At 47.4% G+C, this 25,756-nt stretch overlaps 1 protein-coding gene across 2 annotated transcripts in view; it reads left to right on the forward strand.

The window, feature by feature from the left end:
• Tenm4 (teneurin transmembrane protein 4) overlaps positions 1-25,756 on the forward strand; it is a 697,438-nt gene that overhangs the window by 537,331 nt on the left and 134,351 nt on the right. For both annotated transcript variants that reach the window (XM_055623346.1, XM_055623347.1), the window contains exons 14-15: positions 21,252-21,353; positions 23,121-23,315. In XM_055623346.1, coding sequence (XP_055479321.1) covers positions 21,252-21,353; positions 23,121-23,315 — 297 coding nt within the window. The remainder of the gene's footprint in view (positions 1-21,251; positions 21,354-23,120; positions 23,316-25,756) is intronic.

Consider the following 25,756-nt stretch of genomic DNA (forward strand, 5'->3'; position numbering starts at 1 on the left):
CTGATGACAATATTGAGAGACAACAATACTGAAAATAAAACAAAGAAAGAGCAGGGGAAACAGCGATGTCAGGCAAAAGGCCAATATTAAATTTCTAAGTTGAATATTTAAAAGATTCCTTTAAAAGCTCTAACCAAAAATGATGTGTCTACTAGTACATGCTGTTTTAGAAGCTTTGGCCAATATCAGTAATAAGAAAAAATAAGAGGCCGAGGAAAAGTTATTATTTTTGTGAGGAATGTGTTTATTTTTGTAAAATTCATGTGTGTGTGTACAAGTGCTCACAAACACACACACACACACACACACACACACACATACTACTAATTGAAAAAGCTATTAGTTAACAAGGAGCCCAAAGTTGTAACTGAGGTACAAATAGCTTTTCCAAAAGCAAGATATTTCTAAAATACCTGAAAAACCACTTGGGAAATGTACTATAACTATCCTACTCGAGAGAATTAATAAACATTACTGTGTCATCTCAATGAGAACTACATAAGACCTGTTCTATAAAACTGCAAAGCTTCACTCAGCAACGTGAAACAAGACATGAATAATGAGGACATATAGCATGTTCCTGGACCAGGAAGGCTGAAATGTTCTGGGATGATAATTTGTAGGTTTGATGGAATGCCCAAGAGAAACCTAAAGGGAACTGCAGAGACCTGGCAAAATGGTTTAAGACCTTTTCCGAAATAGCAGACAGATGAATATACAGAAGAGCTCTCCAAAGGAAGAATAGTAATGGTAGCCCATGCTAAAGGTCTCACCACACCATACATCTGCAGTAATTAAAAGAGAAGAGGAGCCAAGCCGATCGATGGCACGCAACTGCCTAGAAATATTACCAACAATATGTTAAGAAATTAGCATTTGAAAAGCAGGAGTGCCGAGTGAGTAGAGAAAAGAAGGCTTTAGTCCATAGACACTGAGGGGAAAACATGAGATTTAACTGGAGGCTGCAGAGAGGCAGTGAGCGGGGCAGATGTGGCTGATGGACACAGGAAGTTTTGTGACCCACAGTGTCAGCCCACCATTCACGGCATAGATTTTTCAGAAAACCATCCACTTATGGCTCCCTCATGAAAGTAGGGGCTGGAGATGGTCGTCGGTTGTTAGAATGCTTGCCCGGCAAGCATGACGCCTTGGCTTCAGTCCCCCATCCTACATAAACCAGGTGTAGTCACTCATGACTCCAGGAGCGCAATTCAGGAGGTAGAGGCTCTAAGAGGCTCCTACCCCATCATCAGAGAGGTAGGAAAGGAGACTCCTACTCCCATCACCTGGGCCTGGATTTTCTCTCTTCAGAGCACACACACATCCACGCACACAGACACACCTGCCGACATGCCATCTCTGATGGTAAGAACTTAGCCCTTCCTCAGAGCCCCTACCATTATTTATCCGTCTGCCCATGCCCATGGCATTCACTACTTATGTAACCACTACAGCCTGTCTGTCTCAGTGTCCCTCCGGAACCTTTCAAAGGTAGGAGGATCAGAATTCAAGGCCATCTGAACCTGCATAGCAAGTTCAAGGAGAGCCAGGGATAAAAACAAAAAGCCCTGATTCAAACAAAATAGGAGCCAGAGACACAGCTCATCAGTTAAAGTGATTATTCTACTTCCAAAGGACCTGAGTTTTGTTCGCAGTAACCAGGGCAGCTCACCCTCAACTCCAGCTCCTGGGGATCTGCCGGCACCTACACAGAGGCGCGCGCGCGCACACACACACACACACACACACACACACAATTAAAAATGTTTAAAAAGACCCAATTTCCTAACTTATCTACCTCGCCTCCAGAAGAATTTGAATTTTCAACCTTGAATTCAGACTTCTGACCTTACCATATACATAAAAAAAAAAAAAAAAATCGGAAGGATAAAAGAGGTAAAAAGTCAAACCTAGAGAGGGCATAACACTATATCCACTTGTCTCTGGCTCAGAGAAGGGGTTTTAAACTTTAATTTTTATTGAAGAAGCTGGGCAGTGGTGGTACACACCTTTAATCCCAGCACTTGGGAGGCAGAGGTGGAGAGATCTCTGAGTTCAAGACCAGTCTGGTCTACATAGTGAGTTTCAGGACAGCCAGGGATATATAGAGAAACCTTGTCTTGAAAAACCAATATATACATAGACATATATGTATGTGTGTATATACATATATATAACACACACACATATAACATATATATATAAAAAATCACAAAGGGAAAGACTATCAAACGTTTATGTATTTGAAATTTATTTCCATGTCTTATAAACTTATCAAAGTAAGAAGAGATAATGAAATGGAAAAATGCTTGCAGTAAATTTGGAGACCAGGGATCAAAATGTTTATATGCATGTATATATTTATACATATATAAACATAAATATTATATAATGTTTACTGTTGATGGACAGTATAATATTTTAAGAAAAGGGCTCAAGTGTATTTGTATAAGAACTGAGTAGTTTGAGAGGAGCAAACATCGGGTATGTTTGCTTTCACTAGTAATCAAGTACAAACGGAAACAGCGGTGTATCAGCTTCTTTTAATCTTTTGACTTAGGCTAACTCCAGTTCACACCAGTCTGCCGAGGCTGCAGTGTAGCTTCCCGAGACTGTTGCTAGCTGCATTGTAGATCACTGCAGCCCTTTGGGACAACAAGTTGGCTCTTTGTATCAAACCATGAAAACGGTGAACTCCTGAGAGTCTGTCATGAAAGAATACATCCATAGCCAGAAAAAGCTGTACGCTCACCAAAGCCTTATTTACAAATGTGAAAATTTGGGAACAGTCCAAAGGCCCAATAATAGGAAGAAAGCATTGAGGTAGAGCCATAGTGTATCCACTTCCTGAGCATTAAATGACCATTAAAATTTCTATGAGAGGTCTAAAACACACGGAAGTACTTATAATTTTTGGCCCCAATAATAGGGTAGAGATGCAGTATTTACAATATAAGTGTATCTGTTGATAAGGATTAACTTGCCCGATTCTAAGGGGAAGTCTGAACTTGAACTCAGGTCTGTCAACCCTGAAACTACTACTTTTCTCCGCTGCAGACTCCCTGCCCTAAAGACCAGGTTACTGCATCAAGCCCATGGGTTGATCAGGCAGGGTGGAGGCTGCTTCTTTTCTGAGGGGAGCCCTCCCTGACAGGATGTGTGAAAAATGAAACTTCCATTACCCAAAGACCTCCAACAGTTGGGTTTTCAAAAAGGTTCTCCTTTTCACAGTTGGCACAAATGATCGAGAGGACATCTAGAGGACCAGGAAAAGAACTGTGGGGCCAGGCAATATGGACACACCTGTCACTTGAGCTCCCTGCAGCTCACCTCTCTGTCTGTGTGTGTGTGTGAGAGAGAGAGAGAGAGAGAGAGAGAGAGAGAGTAAATATTTTAGATATTTTCCTTGGTGTCAGTTGTTTCCTAATGAATTGTGTTAAGGTAAAGCCACGTACCCAAAGCATACCTTCTTTCTAAACCAGCTCTGCCTGCAGTGAAGGCAAAGCCCCCAGGCGGTCTCTGGAGCCCATGCCTGGTGTTAAAGAACACGAGAAGGCTTAGTGGGGATTCACTTTACAACAGTGAATGTGTATCAGAGAATCCTGAGATGTGAAATCCTGAGCCTGCGGTTCTGTTGCCTGCATTACCCATGCCCAAAACAGGCTAGAAATTTCTGTGTAGTACCGTTCACATGACAGCAATAATCCCTTGCATTGTATAGAGCGCGTGGTTTACTGAACATAGTGACATCGTGTTTTCATTTTTTGTTTTAATCTTCACAATACAGGAAAGTAGGATGGTCCTGGGATTATTGTTCATATTTCGTAGATGGAGTAGCTAGAGGTTTGGAAAAGTTAAGGCTCTTAACCAAAAAGCTTTTTGACAGCCATGATCACAGCAGGTACCCGTGTGAGCAAGAAGATTTTTTAGATGCTATGGTCTTACTTGTTTTACTCACTTTCATTCACCCGTATGTCATTGTCAGCATGTGGTCCTTCCGTGTGTCTATCTTCCGCTCCTCCTGCGTTCCTGGCATTCTGCTTTGGTTGGGCTCACCATTGTGATGTGGCCAATGAACTCCTCCCTGGAAGATCTCAAAGTCTACCAAGGGGGAAAAGCTTTGATCAGTGCTGTGGTGTGATGACCCAAAAAGGGAAAACAAGGGCTCTGGGGTATGTTAACATGGGATGCTAACCTAATCGGAGTGGGTGCGAGGAGGGTTCTGAGTGTGAGTTATCTGCACTGAGTGAAGAGAAAAGGGCTTCCGACAGATACCTAAGGACGGTGAAGGGAAAACCAGGAGAGTGAGGTGGGAGACTACAATGGTAGAAGTACCAGAAAGCCTCCTATTGGTAAAGCCAAGGAAAGAGAGGGCTTCAGAACAAAGGGGCCAGAAGCTAGCATCAAGGGCAACAGAATGCCTGATAATATGATCAACAGCTTGAAACAAACAAATTCGTAAAGAACACACAGGATGAGGCATGCCAGCAGACTTCTGTTAAACAGACAGTGGTTAGAGCTGGGGACAGGGAGAAAACAGAGCCGTAGCTTAAGTGAAACCCAGAAAGAAGCAGAGTCCACTTAAGTTCTGGTATGGGAGCACCAGGAACAGTGAAAGGAAAGGAGGAGGCACAGCTGGGGTGTGATAGACAGGCCATCGCAGACAGCCTCCTAGACTTCCTCCCTCACACGCAGAGGAAATCTGGGGCCTGTTCCTTAGCTGAAGAGACCAAGAGGGCTTCATATTCAGGGCAATGGGTAGCAGGCGTAGCAGGGGCAGGGGAGTCACGCACAGAAAACAGGAAATAAGTGTAAGCTAACTGCTGAAGGTGACATTTCTAGATTCTGTTTTTGACAGCCAAACACATGTCTTCTGTCTAAGGAAGGAGATTATTAGAAAAAATAAATTATATGAGGGAATGAAAAGCCCCTGTAGACGGTGCCTTTGGGGGATTATCCACAAAATGTAAGCATCCCTATCCTGCAGTGACAGTCTGTGGCTGGCAGAGAGGCTTTTGTTCTCATCCCTAAATATGAACAGGCCAGAAGATTATCAGGTATCTGAGCAAATCTTCCAGCAAGTGACAAAGAGACTAAGCAAATAGGAGAATAGGGAGAATAAAAGAACAAGAAGGAAACAAAGCAGAACAACAGTGTGGTAAGCTCGAGTGATAGAAACTTCAAAGGAAAAGAAGCAATAATCCATCAAGATAGTGCAGAAAAGATCTCACTGTACTATAAAGCAAGAGCATACACACAGGAGGGAATCAATCAGAGAGTAAGGACGGGCCCTTGGACATTAAAAATAGGAAAGCTGAAATAAAATCTCCATTAATGGAGTGGATATGGGCTGAAGATAAATACTAGATAAGGAAACTCAAGATGGAATTCAGCAGGTCCAAAAGCTGAGTTAACGGAGGAGTAGCACAGTGTCTTCCTGTCACTGAGGGTCATGGCTTACTGGATCACCTGTGGCCAGCTCAGCTAAGTTTTCGAAAAGCACTCATCTTCCCGAGAGTTCTCAAAGAGGAAGGTCGTAGACGTCTGAGGGCTTCTCACACCCCATGGACGTGGACAGCGCTGCTGTACAGGGCGAACTGTCATTGGAATTTTGTGAAGGCCAACATGAGCGTCATCATAGGCTTAGGTAGACCAAGAGAACATAGAAGCATGGTCAGGAAGAGCCAGCGAGCACAGATTCAGAATAAGGAGAAGCTGGAGCATAGAGAAAGAGTAGAGAGAGAGGCTTGGGAAAGAGAAGATCTGTACCCAGTAGGCACTGGGGCGTTGAGAAGGTACTTATGCCCTCTGACCCCTGCAGGAACTGAATGAGCCACATAGATGCTACCTGACGGGCAGTAGGCATTCACACAGTGTTCTTCCATTTCTGTCTTTAGCCTGAATCCCAACACTGAAGACAATGAGAAAGCCTGAGGGTTGAGCCCAGTCTGGGGAACCTTAGCCATAGGCCCAGAATTGTGGTAGGTCAACCCAATCATGCTTGACCTCAGAAGGCTGTTCTGAGAGGAGACATATTTATAACAGCCAGCACTCAGCTTACCAAAACACAGCTCCTTCCAGCCTCCAGCCTGTGTAGGAAGTCTCCCCCTGACCCTGTTTCTGGCCTTCATCAGCTGGCTGCTCTGCCCAGCCTCCTTTTATCCACACTAAAGACACAGGAGCACAGATGGGAGGTATGAGAAGCCAAATATTCTAGCCCTCACTCGACTATCACAGGATGTCTTAGAAAGTGTCCCCTGTGTAAGTCTGAGAAGGAAACTGTCACTAATGGTACTTTCCAAGCCGTCAGCAAACCAAAGGCTAGCAAACCTTCAGATGACTATGGCAGTAGCCACCATAGCCTGAGCACTCTAAGGCACCTGTGTTTGAGTACTTGGGAATGCTGGCTAATGCGAGAAGGTCAGAGGACAGAAAGCCTTGCAGCCACTCACATAGAGATCCTGTCTCTCTGAAGTCCACGTGAGGGATGTCAGCAGGAAGAATCTGTCCCCTGCAGGGCTTGGTCCATTTTTTTTTCTATTCTCAATTGAGAAGGCTCAATACCCACAAACCCTGCAGGACTCCTAGCCACCCCAGTTCAAATAAACAGTGAGCAAGCCACAGCTGTCCAGTGGCTTCCCCTAGGTGCACACAGCATTGGTGACTGGGTCTTACACCCTGCCTATAGAGACAGAACAGTCCCAGTCATTAAAAACAGAACATCACCAAGGCATTCATGGAGGGCAGTAACATGGATGGGGATGGGGGCAGGTAGTAAGAGATTTCAAGAGAAAGGCCCAGTTGGATTAGAGCCTTGAAAGTCATCTTTCACAGGAAGAGGAAGTTGTGTCTATGAAATATCTGTCAGTGCCTGGGAGGTCAGACCCATAAGGAAGGGAGAACTGAGCAGCTGCAGTGTGGGCCATTGCAGTGTGATGTGTGTCCTGCAGGTGGAAGAAACATGATCTCCCACAGACTCAGTTGTGTCTTAAAACGTATAAGCCATGTCTTTGTAGAGACAGTGTGGGAGCCTTAATTGCTGCTTTCCCAGGCCCACAGCCAGGCTCGATCTGACCCTGTTGTCATAAAGCCTACACACCTGCATGCAGGCACAGTGTACTGGGGGACCTGGTGCAGGAAAGTGGGCTAAGGTCAGCCAACAGTCAGCTAAAAAGAAAGGTCCAAGGCCCCCTAGCCACAGTCGGTCCGTTACTGATACTAGAGAGACGCTTGTGTCAGGAACTTCACACTTACTGGCATTTGCAGGCCAAAAGAGCTGAGGTGTGGAACAGGAAAGTGACCTGCTCAAGGCTACGCCTGGGTGGCACCACGGTGTTAGAAAGCCAAGGGCTTGCTCCAGAGCTCACGATCTTTCCGTGTTCCACATAGATTCTGGCTTGGCTCATACACCTGGTTTTACCTTGTTCCTCTCAGTTTAATTCACCTCTCTCCACTGAGACCATGGCAGCAAACCCTGCCCACGTGCTCTATACGCTGTATCATCCTTGCCCCACGACTTCCTACAAGATATGGGTATGAGAAACCCAGAATCCGGAGCTGCTAGGCCGAGCTGGAGCTGGAATGTCAGTTGGGACTCGTCTGATGGCATAGCCATCTCAGCCACCAACTGGGAGGTCTACCCATGAGCAGTCGCATCATGATAGAGGCTGGCTCCTACCGGAGGAGCCTGGGAAAGCCCAGAGAAGCAGCAAAGGGAATGGGGACCCCGCTGACCACTGGACGCTCTGGCCAAATGGAGGAACAAAATGGCGAAAGGATGGCTGACCCACAGGGGCAGTGGCAAAGTGCCCAGGGCAGCTCTTCATCCAGGCATCCAGAGAACTAGAGGCAGGAGCTAAGAGCTGACCGAGCTTTCTCCTGCATTTAAAATAGACAGTCCTGGCACACAGAATGCCACCTTCTCACTAGGCAGGGGACAAGGCAGCCTTCCCCTGGAGGCAGTACCACTGTCTGAACTACGATGGCAGCTTACACTCCTGTTCCTGTAAGTCAGAAGTAACCAGAAGGTTCTATGCATGTCCCTCGGAAGCAGCCATTGCTCAGTTCCTTGTGAGATACATAGCTGCTGTGTTTGCCATGGGGCAGGGTCTGCCTTGAGGCAGAGAGAATGAGCTGTCTGGGTGGCTGGGACAACTCTAAAATATTGAACGTGAACACGTAACCACATTACCATGTTCTCTAATAGGATTTGGTGTCAAGCAGAGGTCCAACTCAGCCTATGGCCCCGCAGATACAGAACCAAGTTATTATGCCCAGTGTTGCCTGGTAGATAAATACAAAAGAACAATTGTTCAAATCGCTGTGTGACTGACCTACACAAATTATGATTATTGTAAAGGAAAATCCACCAGAGGCAGAGAATTTTTCCATCTTGCTAATCAATTTTGTGTGTTATGTCCTGATAGAAGTAACTCAAGTAAATAATTCATGGAAACCATGTTGGCAGCTTCTACTGAAGTAGGGGACTGAGGCCCCACAAAATTTTATTGCCGCATGCCCTCCCAACCACTGCTGTTTTCAGAGAAGGCCAACACCAAGTCTAGCCAAATTTAGTGGGTCCCGCGAAAAAGAGATGGCAGTGAAGCCTTAGGTCTGGGGAAAAGCTAGCAGAATGAAAATTTTAAAACAAGAAGAACTTAACAAGGAAGCAAGGAGTCTGGGCCCCACAGAAGGAGGCCGGCCTTAACACATGAGGCCAAGCACACCAGAAGATGTGAACTCTCGTTGTGCTTTGTTGCTCACAACTTAACAAATACTGCCTTGGGACAAAGCAAAGTGTCAATCATGGGGTGGCACAGATAATTGGGGTTGGAGCCCTTCCTTTGCGGGGATTTGTTGTCCATTCAGGTGGACATCAGAGCTTGTAAGTGACGGCACAGTAGGAGCCACAAGACAAGTGCGAGAGTGATGTAAATTGTCATTGGAAGACGAGAAGAGCCCAGTCTTTCCAGGAGAGATCTGAACACATCAGAGAAGGGCCATGCTATGGATTAGGCTCAGGAGCTTGAGCGATGGCCCAGTGGTCAAGAGCATTTGCTGCTCTTCTGAAGGGCCTGGGTTCAGTTCCCAGCACCCAGTTAGGGTGTCTCACAACTGCTTTAACCCCAGCTCTCTAGTATCCGCTCGCGGCCTCCGAGAACACCCACACGAGTGTTGCTACATGACATGAACTCGGGCAGACACATGCACACAGAAATCTTTAAAAAGAAATAAGTTGAGTCTGAAGCCAAGCCAAGCAAAGGGGATTAACAGGGAATTTTATCAGCTTTGGCTGCCTCAGGGAGGCTACGATTGGGGAGTGGACCCAGGAGGCGGGAGGATGGGAAATTAATTACTAGACTGCAGCTTGAAGAGGACAACAGGCAGAGTTTTGAGGCAAGGAGATGTGGTTGGGTTTGATTTTGTTTGGGGGGGCCTAGGTATTGAACCCAGGCCTCACACTTGCTAAACCCACACTCTAGAGCAGAGCTAGACCCCAGCCCCCAACAGATTGTGCAGGAAGGTCAGTGGGCTTTGCCCTACCTGTGTTTCCTAAAGTGTAGCTGTTGGTTTGCACAGGCTGATTCAGAAACCATGGGTTTATTCGAGTGAGCTGGCAAAGCTGTAATTAGGACCAGCGAGTCATTGTTTCATAGTGACATTAAAGTTTCTGTCTTAAATAAATTTGCAGTGCAAAGACCTGCTAGGTGAATAACAGACAGATGGTATGTGACTGTGGCACCCAGACAAGTGACATGGGAGGACACTGCTCCAGACCCTATGGCCTTTCAGAAGCCTTTGGACCAGGCAGGTGACACCAGGTTCAGAAGCTGCAGCATGCATGTGGTTGATCACTGGGCCTGGACGCCCCCTAAATGCAAGCAGATTGCTACCACATCCCTACTTCTAGTTTTAAAAACAAAATCCAGCATTAAGGTTTCCCCCCAGAAATCTCCTTGTTGAAAAATCCTGGCATCTAATTCAAATTTTGAAAAACGCTGTATAAACAAATGTGTCCAGAGGGGCCCCATTGGTGATGCCTGCTCCAGATGGCGAGAAAGAAACTCAGTTCCAGGCTGAAAGCTCTGCCTGTCATCACAGAGCTGAGTGAAGTGAGGTGGGGGTGCAGAGAGCACAGGCGACATAGACCCTCATGCAGCGACCTGGGCCAGAGTTAACTCGGGCTACGACAGTTCTACTTCCTAAGGAAGGGATTTATTGGGTTAGTTTGGGTGGGGGGGGGAATCTTTGTTGTGTGTGTATATGTGTGTTTCTGTGTGGGGATACAGATATGTATAGGAGAAGGTAAGAATGTTGGCTCTCATCATCCCTTCTAATTGGAGACAGGGCCCCCTCACTGAAGTGTAAGCCAGACTCACTGGCCCTTGAGCTTCTCGAGGTTTTGCCTCCTACTTCCCCATTGAAGCATCTTGGGATTTATAGACACCTGTGCCAGTGTGTCTGTTTTGAATGAGCTGGACCCGAACTCAGAACATCAGGCTTGCCCAGCAAGCACTTTTACCCACTGAGGCATCCGAAGAGCCACCCAAGCAAAGGTATTTTTACCCTGAACTATATAAGTCATTCTTGCTTAGCTATGTGGCTCTTCCAGTGCAGCTGTACTGACCCCAGGGAAGAGGGAGACTTGGTTTTCCGTGTGATCTGTAAGCAGCAGAGAGTGGTTTGGTGACTAGCTTAGATAAATGATTGGAGAATAATTAGCAACCCCATCCCCAATGCCTCACCCCAGCCTGTTTCTGTTCCCGCGTTGCCTGTCATCCTGGAATAATTCAACACAAAGCGATGCTCATTAGATGGAAGTCTCTAGCCAAGAGCTGAGTCGAGCTTTTAAAAAGCTGATTTCTTAAGTAATTTGTCCCAAAGATGGGCTTGACATGAAGTTGGCAGGATGATTAGCAGGTCACTGTGTGGGAGTACCAAAAAAAAAGCTTATTCTGGATCTGGCTCTTGCTTGGCCCTCATCTCTCCCAGAGCTGCTTAGCATTTCAAAAGGAAATCTATTCTCAAAGCTGCTCACATGGTAGCCCCTGGAGGACCAGGCCCTCCTCTTTGGAACCGGGCCACAAGTTCTCTTGCATCCTTGTGTAGTTTCTGTCTTTCTGCCACTTCTGGCTTGTTTTCACACACCTGTGTGTCAAGTGCCATCCTTGCAGTTCTCAAGAGTGCTGCCTAGGCCTTTGGTATCTGCTTCGCCTGGGCTCTTAACTCTCTACCTTCGACCTATTAAATTGTAAGCTTAAGGGGTAGAGCCCAGGATCTCTCTGTTTTAACAAGCTCTGGGGTGATTGATGTAGACCAAAGACTGGAAATGGTGGCACTCACACAGGAGCAGGCTGATATTCCTAAGGACCTCTGTACCAGGCATCTATTTGGCATTAGGTGAATGGTCACTGGGGAATAAACTGTCCCAGACACAGTGAGTAGAAGGGAGAGTTCCCAGAGAGAATTTCCTAACGGGCAAGACTGCCCTGAATGTGGGTGGCATCATGTCGTAAGCTAGGGGGTGGGGTGGAATAAAGGGGAAAAGGGGAAAGCCAGATTGCAGGCTCTCCACCCCTCCCCCAGTCTCTGTCTTTCTCTCTCTCCCTCCCTCTTCTTCCTGACTGCCATGATTTGAATTGCTTTGCTCACTGCCCCCCACCATGACAGAATGATTCCTAAAACCACAATAAACAATTGTGATCCATAATAAACAATTCCTCCGATTAACTCACTTATGAGGGGTATTCAGTCAAAGATGGGGAACAAACAAACACCCTAATAAACCAGTACCTCCTGAGAACAAGAACCAAGCTTTGGGGCTTCCTGACAGCACTAGTTTGCTGAATGAACATTTAGAGGATAAGTGAATTGATTCTGTAGTCTACCCAGCATACACCTCTGAGTGCTTCTCCCTGTGTTTTGCATTTGAAATGGTGGTAGGCCTGTTGTAAGCGATCCAAATCCAAACTGTCTCTTGTTCGAATTGACCAGGCTGTGCACAGCTTCCAGGCAGTCTTGATTCTGCTACTAACTGGAGTTTAGAGGTAAAAAAGAGTGGCATTGGCAGCCGTGCAGGAGACTCCCTCCCTGAAAGCGGAGTAGAATAATCCAAGTTAAATACTGGCCTGCTGCTTGGCTTTGGGAATTCAAGCATGTTCTCTGGGTCTGCATATCGTCATCTATAAAATAGAGTAATAATGAACACTGCCCTTTTCTCCTTATGTGTGAAGAATGTACCTGCATATCCCACAGAAGGAAATATGACCCTTTACTCATGAGGACCAGGTATAACTGTATTTGGAAACGCTATAAAAAAAAAAATACTAGGTTGTGTACTTGTCAGTTTTCCTCCAAGCCTGCAAATGTCGAGTATGTTAATCCTGAGAAGGGGCACTGGCGAGTGTATGTCCTGAGGTTCTCTCAGCTGCCAGAGGCAAAAGCACACTCAGATGACCTCGAGGAAAAGTCAGCATGGCAGTAAAGTCGTTTCACAAAGAGCACGTCCATGTTTACTTGTTTTGTATTTCTTGAGACAGGGTATCATGTAGGCCTAACACTCACTATTGTACCTAAAAGATGACTTAGAACTTCTGATCCTCCTGCCTCCACCCGGCAAGTGCCAGGATTGCTTCATATCTGTAGACTTTTTTGCACCCACCACCATTCCCAATCTTTAAAATAGACTCTCAGTTTTAAATGACATACAGTAATTGCACAAAAGGGGTAGAATGTGGCACGGCCATGCATGTACACAATGTGTAATGACCAGATCACAGATCACTGCCATCAGTAGATCATTCCAAACATGTGTCATTTCTCTGGCAACTGCTGAGTGCAGGCCAAGTCCTACTAGCGGCTTCAAAGTATGAAGCTGACTGTTGCCAACCGCAGTTACTTTGTTGTGCTAACAAATGTTCATCCTTTCTAGTTGATCTCTTATAGTTCGAATATGAAAAAAGCAAGACCCTGATTGGCCTAACATAGTACGATGAGACCCAGAGTGGGGTTCAGCTTGTGAATGAGGTCTCCCTGCAGGAGATGCTCAGCCTAGTCCAGGCAACCGTGGGCAGCAGAAAGGTGATCTCACCTGTCCCCACAGCCCTTGTCAATCTTGTCACCACCCAGCCTGCCTCTCAGAGCCTCTTCAGCATATGCTTGCAATCAAAGCAGGAAAGTACACGTCATTTTCTCTAGAGAAGGTGGTAGAACCAGAGTGGTCAGCCTGCCCGTGACACCTGAGAAAGCTGCTGACAGCAGAACCAGGAGCAGAGGCCAAGCTCAGCCAGAGCAACCAGTGAGGGCAATGTTCTATGGATGGTAGAGCCATCCCTGAAAGGAGCAAACTTCTTTTCCACCCTTGAATTACAAACATCAAGATGATTTTCTCAGCCTTTTCATTGACTTGTACAGTTTTCAAAGTAGTTTCAACTGGATCTGACTCACTGGATCTTAGATGCTGGACTTGGCAAATCACCTGGGCCATAATCTTCACTAGACCACCTTCCTAACTAAATAAATGCTGGAAATGAAAGAAATAGCCTGAGACAAGAAGAGACTTGGCCAAGGTCACTAAAACAGGAGTAGCAAAGGGAAAAAAAAAAAAAGCCTAAGTTTCTTGATATATTCAAGCATGTTCCTTATACCATGGTTCATACCTTAAATGTCAAGCTTTATATTTAATCCTCCACTCAAGGTATCCCCACCGGTCATTCGAGGATCCTCCCCTGACGTGTATCTAGAGATTGAAAACGTATGGCCTTGTGCTAGCTATCTTGTGTTGCTACGATAAATACCATGACCAAAAGCAACTTGGGGAGGAATGGGTTTATTTGGCTTATGGGTTATAATCCATCATCAACAGGAGCCAAGGCAGAACTGAAGGCCTCATAAACTTTGGCAGGAAGCCAAGGCAGGAGTTCATAAACTTGGAGGCAAGAACTGAGTTAGAGGCCATGGAGGAACGCTGCTTACCACCTCGCTCTCTGCCGCATTCTCAGCTTTCTTTCTTGTACAGTCCGGGGCCACCTGCCTAGGGGTGGAACTGCCCGCAGGGAGCTGAGTCTTCTCACAGCGATCATCCGTCAAGAAAGCTTCCCACAGACATGCCCACAGGCCAGTGCGATGGAGGCAATTCCTCATCTGAGGCAGTCTGGTCAAACTGACAAAAACTCACCAGCACAGGCCTTGTACCATTCATTTAGTCCTTCAGCTAGCGCCTGTTCTGTAAAGCCCAGCTCTGTATCGAGGGTGATGTCATTTGCTATAGACTGAAAGGTGGCATGTGCGCGACCTGTCTGTATTTGGACATAAATAGAGCACAACCCAAACAAGTGAGTAGTACCCTACTCTGACCCTTACAAAGTCAGTTTCCCGAAGACTATAGACAGTCCTCACTCAGTGGGTGGGTCAGCCCAGCATGGCTGCAAAGCAAAGTCTCCTTCCCGTTTCACATAATGTGTGCTTTTTAAACAGAGGTCGCACTGCCCGGGCTCAATTCTCAATCCTTTCAAGAATTCCTTTCCTGAAATGTGGCTTCTGGTTCGCTTATCTTCCTTCTCGTTCATCCACGAGCGTGTCCTAGCTTATCTTATCAGCCTCTTCAATGTGGCTGCCAGATGTGAACTTCTGAACTCTAAATATGATCTGAGAACGCAGTGAAGTCTGACTGTGAGCTTCCTGTCCCTGCCTTCATCCTGAGCACTGCACAGTAAGAACCAAGGTCAGGGAGGGGCTTTCTTGCGTGCTTCCCTAGTCAATCCGGCCTGATCACTGTGCCATGCCTTCTTTAGTCTCTGGCCCCCTTCCCCTGCTTCCCCCTTGTGTTCCTGCTTAGTTGTCAATAAAGCGAGTGTCGATGACCATTTTGGTTGTGTTAGACCCTCACCAGACTCTTTGGCATCTGTCTTTAAGGAACTCACCATCTTGCTGGTAGAATTTGGTTTTCCGCATAAAGAACCTAGACATATAGAATCAAGGGAAGACTTTTTCCTAGACCCCTCCTCGGAGCATCTCAGTAGTGGTTTGGTAGACTTCTGGGTTTGACTGAAAACAGGTCTCCCAGCTCAAATGCCAGCGCGGAGCTGGCATCAAGCCCAGGCTGTCAGGGGTTCTGTCAAATTTTTGTCATTGTGTTGACCTAAACGGCTGCAGACTGAAGACCTTTGAATTCCATCATCTGCAAAGAAAGCTGGGGTGCCTGAGGGACTGACACCTCACACACCACAGAACAGCTTTCCAGCACCTGGCGCCTGCCCAGCGCCAATCTGGAAAGCACAGGAGAAACGGTCTTTTAGGTGTTGGCATGAGTGTGCCAGAGTTGGGGTTTCAGGGAGACACCAGGTTTAATTTGCCTTGACAGTGCTCTCCCCAGGAGAAAATCTACCCCAACACCCTGCCCCCTGCACGCTAAGAACATGGCTTGTTTGCCTTCTCATTTTCACCATGGGGAGTTTCTGTGTGTTTTGCATGTGTATGTGTTTACCCCCAACAACCCACATCTCCTTATTTGGGTTCATTAGACCAACTGAGCGCTTTGTTTCAGTTCACAAATGGAAGACATATGTGACTCTTACAGCCTAAAGACCAGCGCTGCCTGGTCCAGGGCCAGCCACTTTTCACGTACAGCATGACCCTGTTTACTATTCCCCACAGTAACTCTCTGGGGTGGCTGCTGTTCCCAACCCCACGTCACAAGTGAGGGTGGAGAGGTGCCTTTGTCCAAAGAGTCATAGGCCAGAAGGGACAGACTGGTTCCAGAGTTCATGTTCTGGCCCAGGCCATACGGCACTTCCCAGGACACAATTCACTTGCCAGATTCACCTTCTTAGTGGTGTGAACTTAAACAAGTACCTTTGGCTTCCAGGCTCCATTAAGACTCTAAAATGATTGGCATGGTACCTATTTTTTTTTTCCTAACTATTGTTAAGTATTGAGCCAGGCTATATAATTATGTGTTTATAGGTTCATTTAACAGGATGAGGAGACTCTCTTAGACTTCTGCCTCAACCTGGACTTAAGGTGGAATTAAAAACTAATATTGCCCATTGGGTCTGTTTTGTGTCTCCTTTTGGTTACTCATCATACACTGAGCTCAGTCTTTGTCAGGGATCTGTTACATCAGGGGGTGTAACATAAAGTGTAAATTTCACTAACTGAAGTCCTGAGGTTAGTCCTGTCTGTAGCATTTGCTGTCATCATCCCGACACAGCAGCCAGAAGCAGGCATCAGAAGGTTGGACCTCAGGTTGGGTAATAGGAAGACCTCGTTTCCTCAGCCAAATTCTCAAAGAGTTTCTGGCACCCTCCTTTACAACATAGGGTGAGACACAAAAGCAGGAAGAAAATGGAGGGAGTAGCCACAGGCCCAGACGCATCACAGGGGAAGAGAGGATCCAAGGATGCTGAGAGGTCCATCTTGTCTTTGATGAAGGGTCCAACACCATTCTCTTAAGGTCACAGGGGTTTGCTGATTTAGACTAGGATTACAAGTAAAAGTGCCAATACATGGTGAGCTAGCAGAGGAGATGGCCCTCCCTCCATCATCACAGCCTGGGAAACAGGGGCTTCCTCATCTGCTTCCGTTATCCTTCTCCAGTCAATAGTTTCCTTGATGACCCTAGAAAAACAGGCTTTGGAATTTATTTATTCTTTTCCTTTTCTTAAAGTCAGGGTTTCTCTGTGTAGCCCTAGCTGTCCTGGAACTCGCTTTGTAGACCAGGCTGGCTTCAACTCACAGAGATCCACCTGCCTCTGCCTCCCGAAGGCAGGTAGGCCTTCCCAAGCATCTGCCTTCAAAGGAAAGGTCATGAGTGTTGTATGTGACCTATTTCTCCTTAGCATGGCCAAGTTAAGGACTTGGTTCCAGTAAGAAGTCATCAGCAGACAGAATGAGCCCTGCAGTGGAATGAGCCCACATCCTCATGACTCTCTCTCCCTCCGAAATCTCCTTGCTGGGGGGAGAGGGGAGGAGTGGGCACCTTTGTCCTTTCTTTCCTCTGAAGATGCACCTTCGTATCTGCAGCAATGTTGTGTTCAGTAGCCACAGGATGCTTACAGCCCATGTCCAAAGAAAGAGCAAAAATAAACCTTTAAACTTCATATTCCAAGACTGATAGATGGGGAAACATTCCAGAAAACCAAATTCCCTATCCAGGCCACTGCTCTGATAGAAAAACAAGAAGCTGAGGCGGAAAAGACCAGCATTTTTCTAGCGTACTGTGGACTCAATTATGAAAATCAGCTACTCCCAGGCAGTTGAATTCTTAATTCCGGTTCAGGCAGATCAGAAAGTACACCTTCTGCTAAACCAAAGCAGCTGAAGTGTGAACATCAAGCAGAACGGGAGGAATGCAGGGGCAGAGACTCCTCGAGCACTGACTGGGGACATACGCTAGTTTACGGAGTACAGTCTGAGAGGATCATCTCTACCCCAGAGCATAGCACAAAGATATCTAGGTGGTCAGTGGAGACTCAGTATTCTGAGGTCTTAATCTTTTTTTTAACTGCATTTAAAAAAAAAAAAGGTATGTAAAGGTTTGTCTGCATGCATGTATGTGTCTCTTATTCATGAAGTGCACACGGTAGCAAGAAGAGGGCATCAGATCCGCTACAACTAGAACTACAGATGGTTGTGAGCCACCGTGTGGGTGCTGGGACCTGAACTCAGGTCCTCTGCAAGAGCATCAAGTTCCCTTAACCAGTGAGCTATCTCTCAAGCCCCACAGTCATGGGATATTAAGTAGGTCCCGAGTTGTTGAAATTACTCTATGTGGAAGAAAATCTATACATGCAAACATTTAATCAAAAGCAAGTATTTTCCAAATGGCTCCCTTCCCTTTCACATCGACATCTTCAAATTATTTTGTCTCTTAAAATGTATGCCTTCCCCCAACACTAACAGCCGCAGGCAAATTCTTGAGCATCCAAGATTCCATTCTGTCAGATTTAGCAGCTGACACTATACGGAGCTCCAGAAAAATAAGCTTTCCTCACTCAGTCACGGCAAAGGATTTTTGGCAGGTGATAAACAAGTTTGTGTCTTGTAGATTTCATAACTCAGAATCTAGAACATGTATGCGAGTGGTCTGTAAGTGGATCCTGTTGAATTACAGCTGGTAGCTAGCGTTTATTAAGAGGGGTACACCCGTTGCCTTTGGCTTGAGAAGGACTGGACTGTAGCATTTTAGATCTGGGAGACCATAGTGAATTCTTTCAGCAATAGCATCAAAAGTGGATGGATGCCCTTCCCTGGGTTGGATTCCAGAGTAAATACCCAAATGAATGAAGTCAGTGTCTGAGCCCAAAGGTCCATAGGCAACAAAGTTGAGCATCTGGTGTTTTCACAGTGATGAGGACTTGGCCTGCCTGGGCAGCCAAGAAGGCTTCTCAGAGATTGTGGCATTGGAATTAGCTGGGGAAGGAGAAACAGAAGTTGGAAATGGGGACTTATGAGGAGAATGCACACAATAATGAGGAGGTGGGTGAGGAAGACCCAAGGCCACGGGCCCTAGCCGTTCCAGAGCAGGATGAGACCCAGAAACCAAGCCCTCTGCCTCCTTGTGCTGGGCTCTTCCAGCAAACCTGGGGATGCTGTCCTTCCCACTGTACAGATCACAGGAGCTCACCGGAAAGGTCATCTGGCCCTGAACTTTGCTCAAACCATTGGTTTTAAAACAATATTCACAATGATATCTCCTGAGTGGTGTGCATTTAGAAATGTGTTTAGGAAGCCAGTGCTCACGTAAACACCCAGTAACATGAACTTTTCCAGGCAGAGCCTGTGGAAAATAGATGCTCAGACCCCAAGGGCCTCACTCATTTGCAGCCCAGACAGATCACTTAGCCCTGAAGCGAAGACACGTGTTATAGTAGTGTTTCTTACTCACAATTGAGCTGCGAGTTGAATTCAGTAGTGTTTTTTCTCTCAATTCAAGTTGTGAAGGTTCTAGAATGTTCTCCCCTTCCATCGGCTCTGGTGCTGCCTTCATGGTGACCTTTCTGTTCCAGACACCCCCCCCCCCTTGCTCAACTTCCGCACCCCCTGCTTCTGCTCTAGGATGAGTTCTCTGCAAGGCCCAGAAAACATGCCTCATGGTTGTAGGAACCAAAACCAGGGCTTCTGCAAGAGCACTATGCACTCTTAACCTCTGAGACATCTCTCCAGCCCTGGGGAAACCTTTTCTACCGACATCTCCCATTCCTCTCTGTGTCACCAAGCTACTATTCAAGCCCCCTGCCCTACCTAGCAGTGCGTGGTACACCCTTGAGAATTCCACTACAGTTATGTTTTGATGCCCTCGCAATACAATTGATCTCTTCATTATAATCCCTGCTATTTTAAAACGGGAAACAGTCCCAGGGAGTCGCCTATGCCACCACCTTCATTGTACAGAACAGGCAAGTGGGGTTCATAATAAGGAAGAAAGCTGTTTTTGGTCACACAGCATGGTGCTGGAAGAATGGATCCCAACAATGTCCCCTTACCCTCAGGAAGAACCTTTTTTCTTTGCCATGCTGCTGATCAGGTGGAAGGTCACTCTTCATTCAGCTCAGGTCTGAAATGGTAATGTCTTTTTCATATCTGCCACAGACTTGGCTTTTTTATTATTTTTTATTCATTTGTAAGAATATTTTATTTTTAATTTTATGTATGGGCGGTATATACACATGAGCGCAGTACCTATGCTGGCCAGAAGAGGGCATCAGATCTTTGGGAGCTACAGTAACAGGCAGTTGTGGGCTTCTGAGTGCTGGGAGCCAAATACTGATCCTCTGCACACGCTTTCAACTGCTGAGCCATCTCTTCAGCTCCTGGGCTTGGATCCTTGATGGATGCTTGTTAGCTAAGAGAAATTAAATCCTTAAATCTCCTGCCCTACCAACCTTCCCCTCTGCATTAACTCTTACTCCGCAGACTCCCTCTGTGACCTCCGGAAAGTCGATGCTCTTCCTCAGTTTCCTTTTCTGCTAAGTGAGGCACATTGAGCTTAATGGTCTCTTGGAAACCTTCAGCCTCTGAAAGTTCTCAAATTCTGTGCCCTTCCTTGATTGCTCTGCTCCCTAGGGGGTGGCTTCAGACCCTTGGCTTCTGGTGTGGAATGAGTTTCTGCCGGGCCTAAAGAGCACGGCATCACGGAAGGAGGCTAGGGTCGGAGTCCAAAAGCCCGTGTTCAAATCCTGAATCTATGGCCTTCTGCCAAGTGCTTTCTCTCTCTTGGCTGCTTTTTTCTTTCTAGTGAAATGGAAACAATCCTACATACACTTGCCAGATTTGGTCCCAGTGACATAAGATAGATTTGTGGAACTACATGGCCCCAGGCAGGTGTTCTGAGCATAGCTAAGTCTGTGTTGTTCCCTACCCAGTGCTATTGACAGATGACTATTCTCAGTGGACGACTTTTGTAGATATTCTGTTTACTAATTAGAGCAACAAACAGATTACTTTTTTATTAAAATCTTTCTGAAAGCCATTGTGCTTCCTTGACCCGTCACACAGGGCGTTTGTCAGAGGTCCCTAGGGGAGTCAGAGGAAGTAACAGTTCATCCAGAAGTGGGCTTGATAGCTGAGGGGGGAGAGGAGGAGAAGGCCCAAACCTTTCGAAGGAGCATGGATCTCTCAGGCAGCCAGTGCAGACGATAAAGGGTTTTTAGTAGCAGAGTAACAGCATCGAGTTCACATCACAGAGATCCCTCAAGCTGTCAGATGAATAAATTGGAGACTAGAAAATGCTAAAAGGCTACCCACAAAAGGCTGCCACAGAAGTCGCAGCTAGAGATGGTGAGGCCCTGGATGGACAGGTGGAAAGTAAAGGTTGGGGAAGATACGTCTGTGTACAAATGGAATAGAGCTAAAGACAGCCACCCTTCACGAGTCTGGCTGCTTCCTCTAGACAGGGTTTGGCTGCAGCACTAAAACATACATAAAGAGGCTGGGATGTGACTCAGCAGCTAGAGAGCCTACCTACCATGCCCAAAGCTCCGGCTTCCATCCTCAGCACTGCATAAAGCGGGAGGGCATGGTTGTGCACACCGGGAATCCCAACGCAGAGACAGGAGGATACTAAGTTCAAGGTTATCCTCCACTACATAGCAAGTTCAAGGTCAGCCTGGACTACTCAAGTCCTTGTCTCAAAAAAAAAAAAAATGTGTGTGTGTGTGTTCTCAGGTGAGTCTGGTTCGCAAGTCTTGACCCTGGGCTTGGCGTAGCGTGAAGCCATCTTCAGTTTCAGCTCTCCTTCTCTTCTCTTCTAGAATCAGTGGATAACTGCCCCAGCAACTGTTATGGTAATGGTGACTGCATTTCTGGGACCTGCCACTGCTTCCTGGGTTTTCTGGGTCCTGACTGTGGCCGAGGTAAGCACCCACAGGGACACAGAGGTGACCGTTTCCCAGACCCTATGGGGTCCACTTCTCAGAGGGAGCTTAGGACTCACGATGAACCCTGATGTTCCCAGGAAGGACTGCAAGAGCCATTCTACAGTGTCCTGTCAAAAGCAGTTGGCAGGTAGAGCCATGCCCTGTCAGCCATTGTTAACCAGCTACGGACAGCAAACCTCAGGTGATAGGTCAGGACTGGGAGTAGCGTGTTCCTGGCAGGGCTAGTGAGAATGGCAGTGAGGAGTCCTTTCAAACCGTGAGGGACCGTGAGCCCTCGTCAAGCACCTTGGATGCGCCTCCTCCCTGGCCTGGGTGGGAAGCATATGGAACCCCTCCACTTCTTACAACACAAGCAGAATCTCAGCTAAGACATCAGCAGAGGGATGTGGGAGCCTGGCAAGCCCTCTCACATGTACCCTAATGCCGCCTTCAGCATATGCACTGCTAAAGACAACAACTTCTGAGATAGTCTGAACGCTACCTGAGACCTACTGTGTGCTTCTGGCCTTCATTTTTGTTCTAGGAGCATGATGAGGGAACTTTCCGGTGAGCCGTAGTCCCAAAGAATTTGCCGTTCCCCACGGGAAAACCAAAATGGCCTCTTGTCAAGAGGGTTTCTCCCCCCCTCTATCCAGAAGCCTCTGGCTTCATGTCCATTTAGGAGTTCATCTTGTGCTAGATACGAGACTTACCCAATGACAGGGCCTGGAGCTCCTCAGGCTGATCTGAGAGAGCAGATCAGCATTGAGACACCTGCAACAGAGGCAGCAAGGTTGCGTGTGGGGCTCTAGGCAGAAGGAGAGAAGAAATGGGACTGGACCCAAGTCCAAGGCCTGTGGAATTCAAGAACAAAAGGCAGAAGTGATTTCCCAGGCCAAGGGAATAGTACCCCACCCAGGACGTAGCGCTGGGGTCTCTGCCTACTTTAGCTAGTATGAAATAGACTTGCCTTGAGACAAGCTGGCAGCCTAGCAAGCACAGCAATGATTGCCAGCTGAGTGCTCTATAAAGAAAAGCCTCCAGGTGGGGCAGAGAGAGCTGAGTCATTCCTCCTGAGGAGACTGGCTGTCTCATCCCATCCCCACTTCAGGTTAAGAGTCAAACAGCCTTATTGTGTCTCAGTATGGCAGGCGAGTGCTTGTTCCACAACACAATATAATTTAGTCTCAGATAGGGTCCTTCATAGAGATGATCACAAAACTTTTATGCTAAGTGGCAGAATGGAAAGATACTCCAAAGAGCTAAGTTGGGCTCAGCTCTTCTCTTGAAGGGCTGTGATGTAAGGGGTGGAAATGGGGTGGGGTGGGGGGCATCTGAAAGACAAGGAAGTGGAGACTTTCCAGGGTTAAAGACAACAGTTAGTAGTGCGGTGGTGGCAGGCGGCAGGGTGACAATAGAGTGCTAGCAGAAGAGTGTTGGAGGGGTGAGGTAGGCAGCAGGAGCCCCAGACTGTCTCTCCCAGTGATAACAAGAAACAGATGACAGCTTCCTGTCCAAGGCTCCCAGCAGCCAGGGCTCTCCATCTGAATCTGAGGAGGCTGGAGAAACCAGTAGCACCCCTTGACAGCCGTTGACCTGGCTTCACGCACCTTCACGTCCAGCCTCAGGGGTGTTTAAGCTGGAACGGAGGGAAGGGGATGATGGGTACACATGGGTGTTTACCACAGGTGAGTTGATGCTGTCGGCCAAGTGGAGGGGATGCTGGGTAGGGATTCACCCAGGCTTTCCGTGCTATCTCTTCAGCCTCGTGCCCCGTGCTGTGCAGCGGGAATGGCCAGTACCTGAAGGGCCGGTGCCTGTGCCACAGTGGCTGGAAGGGCCCTGAGTGTGATGTGCCTACCAGCCAGTGCATCGACGTGGCCTGCAGCGGCCACGGCACCTGCATCATGGGCACGTGCATCTGCAACCCGGGCTACAAGGGCGAGAGCTGCGAGGAAGGTAAGACTCCACACAGGCCGCCTCTCAAGGAGAGGCCAGCGCACGCTGTGGGATGGCTTTCAAGGATCCGTGTTTTGAAATCGGGTACACCCCTGAGTCCCGGCCCAGGATCCTCCACAAAGTGAGGCCACCTTCCTCAGGGGGCCACTGTGAGGACTGGCTGAAATAGCCCATTTCAGGCACTTAGCTAAGTGGCTGACGCCTAGTAAATGCTCCATAAATGTGGCTCTCACATTAGTAGCGTTATTCCGGGGACGGTCAAGCTTTACCCTCCTTGCTTCATCCAAGGTTGGGAAATGGATGGACTTTCATTTTCACCTGATGGTCAGTGCGTGCACTTGCCGTCACCTGTTTTCTGCCCCCCAGTGCCCTGGGTGGTCACCTCACCTCTCCTTCCCCAGAGGGAGAGAGGGGTTCTTAGGAAGGCTCGTCTTCTAAACCCATTTACTGTCGGACAGAGAGCCTTCCTTCACAGCACCATCCTCTCCTAAGAGGATGTTAACAGGCCTGAGTAGGGAGCCAGCGGGATCAGTGTCTGAAAGGCATTTCCTGTCTCTCCAATGAGCCCCTAGCTTTGGGGAAGAAGGTGGCTGCTGAGAGAGGAGAGTAGCCTTGAGAACACGGGACCTGGCGTTCCTCACCCGGAGCTGGAGGATCCTCCTCCGCCTTCCCTTCTTGTGGTCACTCGAGGTGGAGATGCTATGCAGCGAAGGGAAATGAGGAGAGATTCCTATTAGAACGGTGGGCTGTTCCACCCCAGCCAAGCCCATGTGGTGTTCCCCAGACAGAAGGACACTGGACAGTGCCCCAGAGCGTTGGGATATTTTTCAAAGAGGAAGAAAAGAAAAGAAAAGATTTAAACTTTGATTTACGTTATCTATTTGAAATGAAGTGTTTTTTCCGCCCACTCCCCTTTCTGAGGAGGGCCATCTGGGACTGATTTCTTTTATTATTTCTTTTTCTCTGCTGAAACAGGCTTGCACAGTCTCGTGTTTATAATCATGTTTTTGGGGGGCCTACCTCCTCCTCACCCTCCTCCCTGGGCTCTGCTGCTAACGGGTTTCCCCTGTTTATAAAACATCAGCTAACAAGCTTACTTTTTTCTCCTCCTTCCCTCTTCTGAAGTTTATGGCTCCATATTTTTTAAAGCCTGAAAGGAGCCAAGGGTGGGATGCTTGAAGGGGGGCTGGGGGAGGGGCAGGAGAGCGCAAACTTAGATCTTTTGTAGTGAAAAGTGAGCCGCTGCCTTCTCAGTCCTGAAGGGCATCTGATGGCTTCTGTGGCGAAGCTCGGAACAGTTTGGGGTCACGGGAGCCTGTGTTTGCAGCCTGGCAGTGAGGGCATCGTCACTCATTAATGAGCTAAGCTTCTGCAAGGAATTTTGGCTCTGTGAGAGAGGAAAAGGCGACTGTCTGACATGCCTTCTAGAAAGAATCTAGAGCAGGTTACCGCACCTCCCAGACACCACCCTCCCCCAGCCATGCTGGCTCTTCCTGCATTACGCATAGCTTCTGGAAGATAACCCGTGTTCGCAAGGCTGCCTCGGTGTCTCAGTGTGTGGGAAGAAGATGGATTTATCCTTTCTTGGAACTCCTGTCACCCAGAGGGCCAGGAGGGGGCAGATCCAGGCCACTCAAAGCCTCTTTGGCAGAAGAAAAAAGCCTACTGTTGAGCTAAGAGCCTCAGCTGAGGATCGGGGCTCAGTGCCACTCCATGAGTTTGTCAAGCCTAGCAGGTTCCAGGAGCTACCTTGCCCTGTCATGCGGACCTCGTGAGCCACCCATGCTGGCTGGGTCACTTGGAGACACGAAGACCAGCTGTCTTGAGAAAAGTCTGCTCTCTCATTAGCTCCTCCTACTCTTTATTCTACCAAGACCGAGGGATTCCTCTTGCTGGTTCCTTTTTGTGATGCCAAGTACATTTCACCAAAATCAATACCCTCCCAGCCTCCAAGCTAGCATTGAATATGTACAGAATCTGCACTGAGGGCACTCTGGGGTCCTCGGAGGCAGGGTCAACCCAAAGCTGAGGCCAGGCACTCCACAGATCAGGAAATGCTTTCCTCCCTCTCTGGGTAGAAATCCCTGAATTGCTTCCTGTAGAGTTGGAAAGCTGTCTGGACCATAGTAGCCTAATGGGCTGGAATAATCCTTCTGAGGTTTCGGGATCTGAGGCCTATCACGAGGATTTATCACTGTTGTTGTCTCTATTATTTTTAATTACCCGAACTTTGGTAGGTCATGCTTTAGCCGTTACTAAAACGGTGTCTGGAGACCATGAGAGATAAGCCATTTGCCTTCATTGGGCTTTATTAATTCCCCACATGGTCCTGTTTCTTTCTGTGTTTTGATTTGGTTTCTATTTTTAAACCACTTCATGTGTTTATATGAGCATATATCCACAAATCTATTTTTGAACCACTCAGATTGTAAGAGAAAATA

Source organism: Psammomys obesus, unplaced genomic scaffold (genome assembly GCF_907164565.1).
Source record: "Psammomys obesus unplaced genomic scaffold, mPsaObe1.curated_primary_1811, whole genome shotgun sequence".
In the NCBI taxonomy this organism is placed as follows: domain Eukaryota; kingdom Metazoa; phylum Chordata; class Mammalia; order Rodentia; family Muridae; genus Psammomys; species Psammomys obesus.